The sequence below is a fragment of the Gossypium hirsutum genome, chromosome D04 (assembly GCF_007990345.1).
Source record: "Gossypium hirsutum isolate 1008001.06 chromosome D04, Gossypium_hirsutum_v2.1, whole genome shotgun sequence".
NCBI classification, from domain to species: domain Eukaryota; kingdom Viridiplantae; phylum Streptophyta; class Magnoliopsida; order Malvales; family Malvaceae; genus Gossypium; species Gossypium hirsutum.
Genome location: NC_053440.1, coordinates 21325101 through 21337931, shown reverse-complemented (window position 1 = coordinate 21337931; position 12831 = coordinate 21325101). Strand labels below are relative to the sequence as shown.

Here is a 12831-nt window from a genome sequence, read left to right as displayed (position 1 = left end):
TAGTTTCCAAGCTATTACAATTTTGAAAAAGTCAATTTTTGATCGTTGGTTGGCTTAGCCGTTTCTAGCTGTTGGCTTATGGCAGTTTCTAGCTGTTGGACTGGCCCTACAAATTACTAATTTGCCCTTCAAAATGTCCTATAAATTGGTCAGATATTCTCCTCATTACACACAACAATACACAACAACAACCTATCTTTTCTCCCAGAACTCATCTATTTCTTTCTAGTATATTTTCCAATCACTTTTTTCAACTCTATTTTCTGGTTAATTTTCTATTTCTTTGAGAAGAACAACACCAATTTTGTTCCATCTTCTTTATTTGAGTGTATGAATATTGAAGTATTGTGCTAACCTTGGGGGCGACGTCCACTATACGATTACACCGATTAGGGCAAATTTGCTTCTACGATAGTGTTCTTCCATGACATGGTTATTATTTTATTTATTTACACGATTTATTTATCCAGTTAGTGCTAATGATTTTGTTCTGCAGTAATATATTTCCTACATATAGTTTGTTTATTTCGTGCGCAGCTAATTGTAGATATTGAAGACTTGAGGATTGATCCAATCCAAACTATAACTCTTAACTCAACAATATTTGTACAATTCTTTATGTGGCATGTATCCAGGATTCAGTTAGTTTTAAGTATTAAATTGTCGATTTTTTATTTTGGTTATAATGTTTAGTAAATTTATGGTACATGACTTGTATATGATATGTGTATATATATATGTGTGTGTGTGTGTATGTAACATAAGGTTGAAATGTTTAAGTTATTAAACAGGCATATATGTTAAGTAAAATTTGCAATTTGGGGTCTAAGAACCAAATGTGTTAAGAAATTCATAGGTTGAATCAAATGATGCAAGTTTTTTAGGGGGTTGCCTTCAATGTTGCGACACCACCCTATGGAGGTCATGACATTAACCTTCAATGTCGTGACGTCTCTTGTTGAAGTCGTGACATTGAATAATTGAAGTCGCAGTGATGAGCCTCTACCCTAGAAGCCGGGATGTGATTCTTTCATGGTTACGACCCCAACCTGAGAAAGTTTGAAAGTTTTACATTTTAGTCTTCAGTCGACTACGGATTATCGAAAGAGCTTTTGTAAGCTCGTTCTAACCCCAAAATTGATTTTATAACATGACATGATTACATATGGAATATAATAACATGTGTAAATAATTGAATTAAATTGGAATGAAGATTGTAAGATTCTTTAGCAATATTTCAAAAAGTAGTATAAACGTTTATATACATTTTCTTACATGGCTTCCACGTAGATTTATATTACACAAGTAAATAAGTATTTTTTTTATAAAAAAATCCAAATAATCTAATTTATGAAACTCTTATGAGGAATCATGAAATGAATTTCAATTATTGAATCAAAAGAATAAATTAACTAAAGTCCTAAAAGGGATAATGCAACATTTAATCTATGAACTTGCAATTTTTCTCAATTTGGTCCCTAAACTTTTTTTATCCACATTGACTCTTGAACTTGACACCTTTCCTAAATTTTATCTTTATGATGATATGGAATTCTGAGATTATACCATGATATCACCTAAATTTTTATAAAAAACAAGTTTTTGGGGAGTTAATATATATTTTGCCCCCTTAACTTGTCCATTTTTACCTAGATGGTACCTAATTTTTTTAAACCTAGTTGATACTTGAACTTGTATTTCATCAACCATTTTGCTACATCGATGCTAACACTGTTAGTTTGTGCTAACGCGGCACTGATAGTCAATCCGGTAGTGGCACGTTGTAGCCTTTTAGTATCTCATGTGGCAAACATAAAATTAAAAATTAAAAATATTTAAAATATATAAATTAATAAAATATAATTCTTAATTTATGTTTGCCACGTGGCATACTAAGAGGCTATCACCTATCGTTGTCGGACTAGCTGTTAGCAACACTTTAACACATACGAATAGTGTTAGTGCGAATGTAGCAACCTGGTTGATGGATTATAAGCTTAGGTACCAATTAGGTAAAATAAATAAATAGGTACAAACTAGATACAACTGGACAAGTTCACGGGGTAAAGTATATATTAACATTTTTTTAGGTGATAATGTGGCACAATATTAAAGTGCCATGACATCACATGGACCAAAACTAGGAAAAGTTGTCAAGTTTGAGGACTAATATGGAAAAAGTTTTAGGGGCTAAGTTGAGAAAATTGTCATGTTTAAGGACCAAATGTTGGTTTATCCCTTCCAAAAGTTTAAAATAGAGGGATTAAATGTAAAATGTGAGATGAGTGAAGGGACTGATAGCACAATTAGAGCGTAATGGGAGGAACCTGGAAGAGTATTTATTGGCTATTCGGTTCTAATCAATTTTAAAATCCGTCAGGGAAAAATATCAGCAATTCACCGTCTTAGCTCATTCGCCGGATCAGTAATGGCAGACGAGGTAACCTCCCGCTTTCTCTTCATTCCTCCCCGTCCTCGAATAATTTACAAGGTTCAGATATGAAAAAGAAAATCAAAGAAATATCTGTATAGAGATTCAATTTTCGATAGAGATTTCCTCCATTGATCTCAAATTTGTTCATTGTTTTCATCTTTACCTAAGATGGGCCAATTACTTTGGTCTTTTAATGACACCCTCTTTTTACATTTCTAGGTTTTAGTTGTGACTTTTTCATTCCCTGCAGATGCTGAACAAATAGGGGCATACTAAAATTTTGAAAGTCATGTGAATCTGAAAGTTTATTGCTTTAGGGGAAAAAGTGTTTTACATGTGTTACTTGACATAACTTTTAAGCGGAATGTTCTAGAAGTTTAGTACCATACGTTAAGAGTTGTCTCAGTCAGAAGGGGTCAACCATCATTGTTGAGAATTGCATTAGGCTCCGCATCAAATGAAGAATTTGTGCGTAGAATACTGCGTTGGTTCGCATAATATGATAGATTGTTTATCTTTGTAGCCTAGTGAATCTTTTTGTATATTACAAGGCTAAAATAGTAAAGAAAACCTTGAACCATTTTTTCTAAGCCCTTTTGTTGTACCCAAATCAGCTTTTGCCTTCTGATTTATACCCAAAGAAGACTTTATTTCAGATGAAAAATTGATTTATGTGAAGGGCTTACGTGTTACAAATTAACGGTTAAGGTCTTTACAAATTAAAGGTTAAAGGATTACTCTGCAAATTTAATATTTAAACATTTATTTGAGTATAATAAAAGTATAGAGGTTTTACTTTGGTAAACTGGTACATATGTGTTTTGTTTTGTTATTTAGTCAAATTTTCTAGGAATACGCAATTGTAGTTTCACTGTGAGGTTTGTTTTACCTAACAAAAACTTAATCTAAAACTAGGATGTAATTTGAAAGGCAACTTTAATAGTCACTGCTCACATTATACGAATGGTTTCTCTTGTCACCCTTCCTCGCCTTTCTATGAATGATAAGTTATAGAGTAAGTTTATCTTGTCGCAAAGACCAATGCGTTTTCTTCTCTTAATAGCAATTATGAATTATTTTGTTTAAAGTAACTTAAGAAGACACCGAGGGAGATTATATTCTTACTTACATAGAGAGCGAAGCATGTTGACATCAAAGGTCGTACTGTAGGAAGCATTATGTCATTTGATCTATAAATTCAGACATACTTTAAAGACATTTGTAGAAGGTTGTTTGTCTAAGCACAGGAAATATCCAACTTACAATGCAATGTTGTGTGAGAAGGTGGAGAGAAGCTTAGAATAGATCCTAAAGAGCAAGTTCATGGCAAGTAAAGGTGATGAAGTAAGAAGGTGCCTTAGGATGGTGAAAAAGTATGGCTATAGGAATGATTCAGACAGAAAACTACAGAGAAATTCTTGAGAGACCAAAGTTTGTCTAATTATTGAATGATCTAATAATATGTAATCTTTGTAACCTTGATTATATTTCCACCAATAAAAATTACAGAAGAGATTGGGAAGTTATGAAGATGACAACTGTGGCAAAAAACATGGGTTAATGGGTTACAATGAGTTAAAAATTTGTCATGGGAGAATTCTAGGTGATAGATGATATAAAGGTTGATCACATGATATCGCTACATTCAGGAATGCATTACCTATGCGAAGGGAGAAGGAAAATATCGCTAAGGTTAAGGAGGTATCTTAAGGATTTCCATATCCATGACTCCAAAATATACCCGCTAGGACATCTCAAAAGTGGAGTAAACCCACGAGTACTGTGCCCATTTCCGGATTAGCTCCACTGCTCTTTATGTAGTGATGCATGCTGGTTAACTGTTCCACGTCATGCTATAGCTCTTTTCGTGCAAAGTCCACTACCGGCTTGATAGGCAAGTAGTGCCAAGCAAGCTCTGCCAAGCTGTGCTATTAGCAAGTTTTACCACCTTGCTTTGCTCCAGGGAGAGTTTCTCCTAGGTGCAGAACTTCGAGGTGCACTGCTCGACGCTGCACTGTCCAAACCTAGGTGCAGTGCTCTATCGAATTCTGGGAGTAAATGTGAATAGCCAACAATAAGTATCTACAATATTGGAATGCAATTGTGGACTTGTGCAATTGAAGGTATTATCTAAAGAGAAACTAGGATATTTTAAAAGCAAAATGCCAAGTTTAAGCATGCAGATATATATATTTAAAATTTTAACTTATTTCTTGGTGTCTTTTCTATTCTGACCTTGAATTGATAGAAGATAAAAATACTTAGTGTGTCCTCATCTAATGACTTAATGAAGTTAACTTTCATGTGGTTCTTGGATGATTTATGGAATTTGTGATGCTGTACAACTTTCTTGTTCTAAGTCTGTTGTTGTATTGTGAATTATGTTTGTGAACATCAATTGATGGTTAGGTGTGGGAATTTTGAATCATGTCTGTGAACATTACTTTGAAATCTTTTCTTGTCCTAAACCAAAAGTTTGTTAAATGACCATTCTTTGGTGAAGTAGCTTGGAGCTGGTTCTTAATTTTTGAAAGTAATAATAAGAAATCATATGGGCTTGACCTTAGGAATCACACCATAGGTTTATTTTCTCTAATGATAAACCGAGCAATAATGCTGGAAATTTTCTCAAGTAGTTCTACCTTCCAATGGAGATTTCTTTTATAGAATCACAGCACTCATGTTCAAATAAGAACTAGGACACTTAGTACAATTATGACTTTAGCAAATACTCCAGAGTCTAATTAGGAAGCTAACCATTTAACAAATTAACAAATGTGACTTAAAATGATGGTACCTAAACTATTCATATAATCCAATAATGTAAGGGGACGCCCAAAATAAGACTCTTAGAGAGTCATGAAAATTTTCTTCCCACATAAAAAGCTAGAAGAAGGAATGAAATAAAAAAAAACCTTCAGTTTTAACACAAGTGAACTTAAAGCTAGGATTATTTGACCAAAAAGAAAAAGGAAAAACATGAAGCGAGGTCTCAACAACAAAAGATAAAGCCTACTCAAACTCCCAATTATGCTCTCATAATTGGACTTGTAACAAGTTTAAGGCATGGGCATTACAAGCAACCTTGAAAATCATTGTAAATGTATTTAAACATCTTTGGTGGCTGCTTCTGTTATCCGCCAACTTCTTTTTGAACTATGAATCAGAAGATGCTTTGATTCTGCAGTAAGAAGTTTCAGATGCCCTTTCTGTGGCGTCATGAAACTGTAGTAGCTTTTCTTTCATCTGTTTCTCATGGAAGGTTGTTTAGCTGCTATAAATGTTATGCGCGCGCGCGCGCGCATGCTGAACTTATAGATGTGTATTTATTCTACTTTATATTTCCTTTGGTAAATTAATCTGGACTGTCATGATTGAATTTTCGCTGAGCTGGCAAGAAACAAATTCATATCAAGTTATATCTATTAGTTCTCACATTTCCTCCATACTATCTCTTTTTCTTGTATTGCCACAGATTGAACTGAAAACAGCCCCAGCTGACTTTCGTTTCCCTACAACAAATCAAACTAGACATTGTTTCACCTGTTACATTGAGTTCCACGGGTATATTGATTGTTAATTTTCAAATTCTGCTTGTTAGGAAACTAGCAAATGTAATTTTCTTTTTTATTTTTTGAAATCAACTACAGGTGCTTGGCTGCAAAAGGAGAATCTAATGAATGTGAGAGATTTGCCAAATACTATCGTTCTCTTTGTCCTGGTGAATGGGTTAGTATACCTTTTTCTTTTTGTTTAATTTTTTAAATCATAACTGAGCTAGAGTTCATCCTGTTGTAGAGAATGTAGGCTTTATCATATGAACTTTATCATTGTGTGCTTGTTTTCTGACTTTCTAGTACCAATTTCTGTTGTTCACAAGGTTAGGTCATCATTGATAAAGCTTGTGGCATAATTTGTGGTTTTAGATACCAACTGATTCATACACAGCTTAATAGTTGTAAATATGAATTATCCTCCAATATTCATGGACATAAGCAAGTTCTAGGTTCTTGTTTTTCTCACCAAACGTCTATAGTGTTTAGTTGATTATACTATAGACTTTTGTGCTGGTATATTTGCCTACTGAATCAGCAGAAGTATCATATCACAGTAGTATACTACAATATTTAATTGTCCTATGTGATGTGTTGATAGGATCATGATTAATAGTGCTGTGATAGTAATTAAAAAAAAAAAAAAAAGAGGAAATACCTACTAAGAATTAGATTGCCATTGAATGCTTTTTGTAGTCATAAATCTTCCTATATTAGTGTTGTTTAGATGCGTAGACGGGCAGATAAGGTGATGAAACTATTATGTGAATATATGTAGATTATGTTTAGGAAATTTTGAAACCAGGTATATTGGTAAGTGGTGAATGCTTTGTTAATTATTGGGATTTTATTTACTTCACTAGTCATTGTGCTGTAATGTATTATTTCACATGTTCCCTGCTATTGGTTGGCTGGTTGATCAATGAATAACAGAATAACATCCCAGTCTTCACTATTTACATTCTACATGTTCTAAAATGTTTTGTTCATTTTCTCTAGTTGCTTGTATGAGCAGCTACTTGTAAAGGAAACAGAAAATGAACAAGTTTGGCAATTATATTTAACTTGTTTTTTGTATTTTAATATTTTATATTGCCCAAAATGTTGTAGGTTGAGAGGTGGAATGAGCAGAGGGAGAATGGTACTTTCCCAGGTCCTCTGTGATTGCACATTGAAAATAAGGTGACCCTTCTCTGGCATGGGGAGTTCATATTCTTCTCTTGATCTTATATTTGGCTAGTTTCAATGTCTATCCTAGAATTCTTTGAATTAATAAGCTACAAATGGAGATTTATTGGATTTATCGAGCATTAATGCACTATAGTCGATTAGTCGGTCAAAAACTGGAGTATGACCTTTGATGTTTTCCCGATGTCTTAATTCATGAACCTGCAAATTTAGCCGATTGTTTCAGAGCTTTGTCAGGTCCAAAAGCAGTGTCAAGGTTGAACATTATTTTAACCAATCTCTTTTGAGCTTTTGTTCTTTAAACCAGTATCAAATACATGCCTGAGATTGTTTATTCGGATGCTCATTTGAGACTTGAGGTTTTTGCATCGTACATGTATAGGGATGGCAAAAAATACTGAAACCGACTGTTTCCGATCTGATCTGACTCCATAGGGTGTGTTTGTTTGTTTTTACTAAAATCGGGTTAGGGTCAGGTTACATTTAAAAACTAGTCGGGTCAGGGTCGGGTTTAGGATAAATCTGCCCTGCCTTGCCCCAGGATATTTGCCAAATTACCCCTATTGCTATTTTTAATTACAATTTAACCCCTCAATGAAAACTCTCTTAACCCGTTAACTGTGACTTTTAATTATTTTATGTGTTATGTCCATTTGTCTTCATGGTATATTAATTTTGTTTGCTGATCACAAAGGGTTGATAATTTTAGTGTTATTTGAGGAGTGGTTTTTGGATTTTCTCTTGTTTCTATAAATTTCTGCAACTCTTCGTCTACCAAAGCTTGGATGATGTATGTGTTTTCCTATAAAATTTTCCTCTTTTGATTACTGAGAAATGTTTAGAAGAGGCAAAAAGTCAGGTTCTAACCTTTGTAAATAATACGCAATTTACATTTTCTTTTTATACTTGCCAGTGATGTTCTGTTGAACCTCATATATTTTGTGTTGGTTGATGGTTAAAAAAAGTCCGCAAAAGAGTTTGAACATACTTGTAATTATAAATGGTGCATCAAACTAACTATTTTATAAAAAAAAAAATTAGTATATCAAACTAATTGATTTAATTATTTTATAATTACAAAATTTGTTTGATGCAATAAAATAAGTCCGGGGTCAGTTTTTTTATAAAATTTTTGGTCGGGGTGGGGTTGGGTGTCGGGTATATAATTCCAGGATGGGTTTGGGGTCGGGGTGGGCAAAAATCTTACCCGTTTTGCCCTGTTGCCATCTCTATACATGTACAGGTCAAATAGCACAACAAAAAGGGTTTTAGCGGCAGCAGCAACAATTGATCGAAATTTGAAGCACAGTAGATGTAAATCTCTTTGTGAATGTGCATTTTATTTTACCACTTTAGTCCGTAGTAAAAGTAATGAGTTTGTAGCTGGAGGAAGATCATGCAGATAAGACGACTGGCATCTCAGTTGAAGTGCCAGAGAGATGGACGGCTTTCGTGGAAATTTCCTGGGAACAAATTCTCATTAGTATAAGTCTGGCATACAAGTAGGTTGAGTTTGAAAAAAATTAAACTCACAAGAATGTTATTTATTATTAACTATATTATTAGACTGACATTAGAAAAATAATTTATCAATATATTACTAATTATTACGTGATAATAATAGGTAATTGGAAAAATCACGAGTTTAAAAGTTTTACCCAAAAAAAATCATAAAACCATCGTCATATATATTTTTAATTAGTAAATATTTTAAATATATATTAATATAATTGGATAAATTAAAAGTAATAAAAATGTAGATTCTTTTTCATGTTTCTTTTTGTAACATATTAATAATATTTATTTTATTAACAATAATTTAATTATTAATGTTATAGTTATTAATAAAATAACTAAAATATTTTTAAAATATTTTTACATGATTAATTTAATACTATTTGTATGGATGTCCTTAGTAAATTTTTTTATATAAAACAAAATGTATAAAAAGATATTGACTCATTAATTATTTAGTGTTTCTTGTAATTTTTTAATTAGGATAAGTCTTTCAAACTGCAAATTAATCTAGGATAATTTTGACTTTCTCATAAATAAAATTTTGAGTGTAAATTGTTTTGAAAATGTTACTTATAACTTTGAACTTTTCATTTGCAACTATAGGAATATTGTATATTATTTTGAAAATGTTCCAACAATCTCCTCCAATTTTCAAAACATGAATATTGTATATTATTTTGAAAATGTTTCAACAATCCCCCTCAATTTTCAAAACATTCTAGATTTTGATAATCTTGGAAATCAATGCATAAATGAATGTGTCTTATGATTGAACTTTCATTTAGTGAAAACATGTTAAAGTTAATCGAAATGGCATGGTAGACTATGCTTTGAACTAACTATTCCATTTGATTAACCGAACACATCTCACACAATGATTTCAAGACTAGTTAATGCACAATATCCAGGGACACTATTATGGCCAAGTGTTTGTAACCTCTTTTCACGAGTGCTGTCAGAGCCAAGCCCTTGAGCTCCTAGAAGCGGTGACACTTCAACTCACATAGGTAGATCCTATTCAGAGTGTTCCTGTAATTATAATGCTCTAACATATTTAAGTTTTGGGTCTATAAAGAGTATAATGTCCATCCTTCACTTTATCATTACGGGTACTTAGAACTTTTCATCTCGGGATGATATTATATATTTTTTTAGTGCTAGCAGTCACATATTGATGATGCATTTTATCTCATTGAACTCAAGACTTAACATTATATCAAGCATTGAGTCAAGTTTCCATCATGGGTTAATCAAATATTATACGCTTGTATCTCATCCTAAATTTCAAAATTTTCAACATAGCTATGTTAATTATCTATACCACATGGTGAATGTCACACTCCAACATCGACGAATTCGAGAAAAAGGGTCGGGAGGCATGCATGTTACCTATTTTGGCGCACTATGATAGCATAGGCTGCCATTCTATAGACTTTTGGAAAACTAAATTTTGGCGCACAAAGTATCCACCCATGAGAATATCTAAGGATTCCATCTCGGGGTATTTTTCAACTGAAGAAACAGTACAACAAATGAATAGTACACCACAGAGTTTGGCTAAGCATGAATCGTCTACTAAGTATATAAGAAAGTTGTAGGGGAGTAAAGTGTCTTTAAGACCACACCACATATGAGTTATCTCCAGGGGTATGGTACGCTCGATTTGCTAGAAAATTGTGCAAGTAGGTCTTGCAGTAAGATTGGTTAACAATCAACTAAATGGACTTGATTAGTCAAACAATATCTGCATTTGGATTTCCTTTTTATATTTTTCTCAGTTTGATAGGGCATTTAAGAGACAATTTCAGTATGCATTTGACACTTTTCAAGATCCACTAAAAGGGAAACTAAGTATATTTAATAGAAAGGGAACATTTCAGATGATCTTTCTTTCCTTTTGCTGTTCTAGTTCTTCTTCCTAAACCTAAATAATCTCTTTTTCTTCGTTAGGGCTGGAAGCTAAGATGTTTGGTTTAATCAGTAGATGTTTCAATCTACTAGTAAGTTCTATAATTTTGCATGTTGAGATTTTTGAAGAATAGGGATGTTATAAGGTGTAATAATAGTAGAGTGTGAGTGGGAAGCCCTACATGGCGGTCACATGAAATTTATATGTTGGTAATCTGTTTGTAAATGGAGTTTTAATGGAAGTTCCATGATCCTTTAAGCAGTTGTTGTTGCTAGTTTGGGTAGGACTATCAGAACAAAAACTCTAAGCTGAGTAAAAGTGAGTTTTAGGTGAGTCTTTAACCTGACTCATACATGTTAATTTACAATGGCTATTCGTACATTGATGTCTTCTCGAATAACTGAAGAGTGTATGTGTCTTAAGTATTGTAAAGTTTTGTATGTTCACAAATAAGGTATATTATGTGATACATGAATAAGATGATGTGTGGTGTGTATGCATGTCAAATTAGAAATTGGAAAGTATGAATCTATTAGGAGTATGAATGAAATCTAAGTAAGTGTGTTCAGTGTTAAATGAGAAATGCCTGAAAATTTTGAGTTATGTAAAAAAGGTGAGAAAGAGATCCATTTGGGTTGCCTTCAGTAGGGTAGGTACATTGCTAACCAGACAAATAGATCAGAGTGAAAATGAAGATTTATTGTGTAGCCTCCAGTGGGATAGTTATAATGCTAACCGGACTGATAGATCACGAAATAAATCTGTGGAAAGCCCATGGCCATGATACTTTTTTGAAAAATAAATACAATAAGATCTATTCTATTATGCCTTTGTGGCGTATTTTGTGATGGCTTTGTAGTGTATTTCGTAATGCCCTTGACGCAAAATAGGGTTAACCACCTTTTTGGTGAGACCTGGGTAAGTTTTGAGACTTCTCCTATAGTTGAATCTATGATAAAGATCTGGGTAAGTTTGAAGATATTCTTGTTTGGATAGCCTAGTGGCAAAATTCAAATTTGCCCTAGGAGCATTTCTTGAAAAGAGTTCTCAGCAGGGTTTCTGAAGAGTGAATCGACCATAGTAGCTCGTCAGTATAGAGAAATTGGCGTATTCATAATTATGGGTGGTCTAAGTATTCGCCAGACTTGAGTTTTGTCTACGTTATGTATGGAAGTTATCTAAATTCCATGGTATCTGCCAAATCTAAGTTTTTTCACGATATGTATAGAGGTTATCTAGAGTCTAAGCTATTCGCCAACCCAGGGCATTCTCTTGATACGTAACATGGTTGTTTAGGATTTCATAGGATGACTGGGATAGTTCCATCCATCAGAATAAGTTGTTGTCTGGGTTGATTTAAGTTATGATTTAACTGGTATCTTCAGTATGAGAATTCGCCAAAGTTAGGATTTGTATGAAGTTCATCTTAAAAGATTAGTTAGTATAAATATCCACCAAGAAGTACACCATCCTTGGTGAAGTGTTCAACATTTGTCTGTGTGAGAATCTGCCGAAGGTAGATTTTGTATGAATATATTTTTGAGGTATGCATCTATTTTTTTAAAAAGCAAATGAGATCCGCATTGAGTGGTGAAATCTATAATCTGCATAATGAGTGAATTGTGCATATGGTAGTCAAGTATAGAAATTGACATATATGTATGCACTCGATATTAGAAAAGTATTCGCCAAAGACTGAAAAGAAATCAAGAATCTTCAAGTCGATGAATTCAACAATAAATGTTCAAAGGTAATCTAGATTAAAAGTCACTAAGTTCGTTTGAACTTACAAGCGTCTATTTGTGATGCAGGTTCCTATTAAAGAGTTGGTACACTAGGAGGGACCAAGCCAGGAATGCGCCAAGGTGGCAGTTCGAGTTGCGATATTATGCATACACAAGACACCATAGGAATATGAAGTTTAGTACTCTACGCCATGAAGAAGACTGTTTTTAACAAAATTTTAAGTTGAAATGTCTTATACCATTTTAAAAATATGATGTAATTATTAAAAACTCTCTTTTATTAATCTTTTGTTTTAAGAACAGTAAATAAATGAATAAGAAGTATGTTTTAGAATGGCTTTATGCCTGTCGTAAAATTTTTGCAAAATGTTTAAGTCTGTAACATCCAATATCGAAATTCGGTAATTCGGGTCAGGTATAGGGTGCTATAGTTAAATTTTATAATTATTGTGTCTTGAAAATTTACAAGACCGCAAAAGAATG

At 33.2% G+C, this 12831-nt stretch overlaps 1 protein-coding gene across 5 annotated transcripts; it reads left to right on the top strand.

The window, feature by feature from the left end:
* The first annotated feature begins 2283 nt into the window (after window positions 1–2283).
* LOC107899736 (cytochrome c oxidase subunit 6b-2) lies at window positions 2284–12802 on the top strand. Of its 5 annotated transcripts, XR_005911994.1 has the most exons (6): window positions 2284–2440; window positions 5910–5998; window positions 6085–6163; window positions 7099–7170; window positions 8420–8490; window positions 8560–8794. XR_005911994.1 is itself a non-coding variant. In XM_041091144.1 (5 exons), the coding sequence occupies exons 1-4, from the start codon at window positions 2429–2431 to the stop codon at window positions 7150–7152; spliced, it is 234 nt and encodes a 77-aa protein (XP_040947078.1). In that variant the 5' UTR covers window positions 2284–2428; the 3' UTR covers window positions 7153–7170; window positions 12415–12802. The 5 variants fall into 5 exon arrangements, 4 of the variants coding, with proteins under 4 accessions (XP_040947078.1, XP_040947079.1, XP_040947077.1 ...); XM_041091144.1 differs by lacking the exons at window positions 8420–8490; window positions 8560–8794 and adding an exon at window positions 12415–12802; XM_041091145.1 differs by lacking the exon at window positions 8420–8490.
* The last annotated feature ends 29 nt before the right edge of the window (window positions 12803–12831 follow it).

What these genes read in the sequence shown, in the direction of transcription:
- LOC107899736 (XM_041091144.1), top strand. An exon ending in TGTTACATTGAGTTCCACGG is followed by an intron (nt 5,999 to 6,084) that starts GTATATTGATTG and finishes AATCAACTACAG; the next exon opens with GTGCTTGGCTGCAAAAGGAG. An exon ending in CTCTTTGTCCTGGTGAATGG is followed by an intron (nt 6,164 to 7,098) that starts GTTAGTATACCT and finishes AAAATGTTGTAG; the next exon opens with GTTGAGAGGTGGAATGAGCA.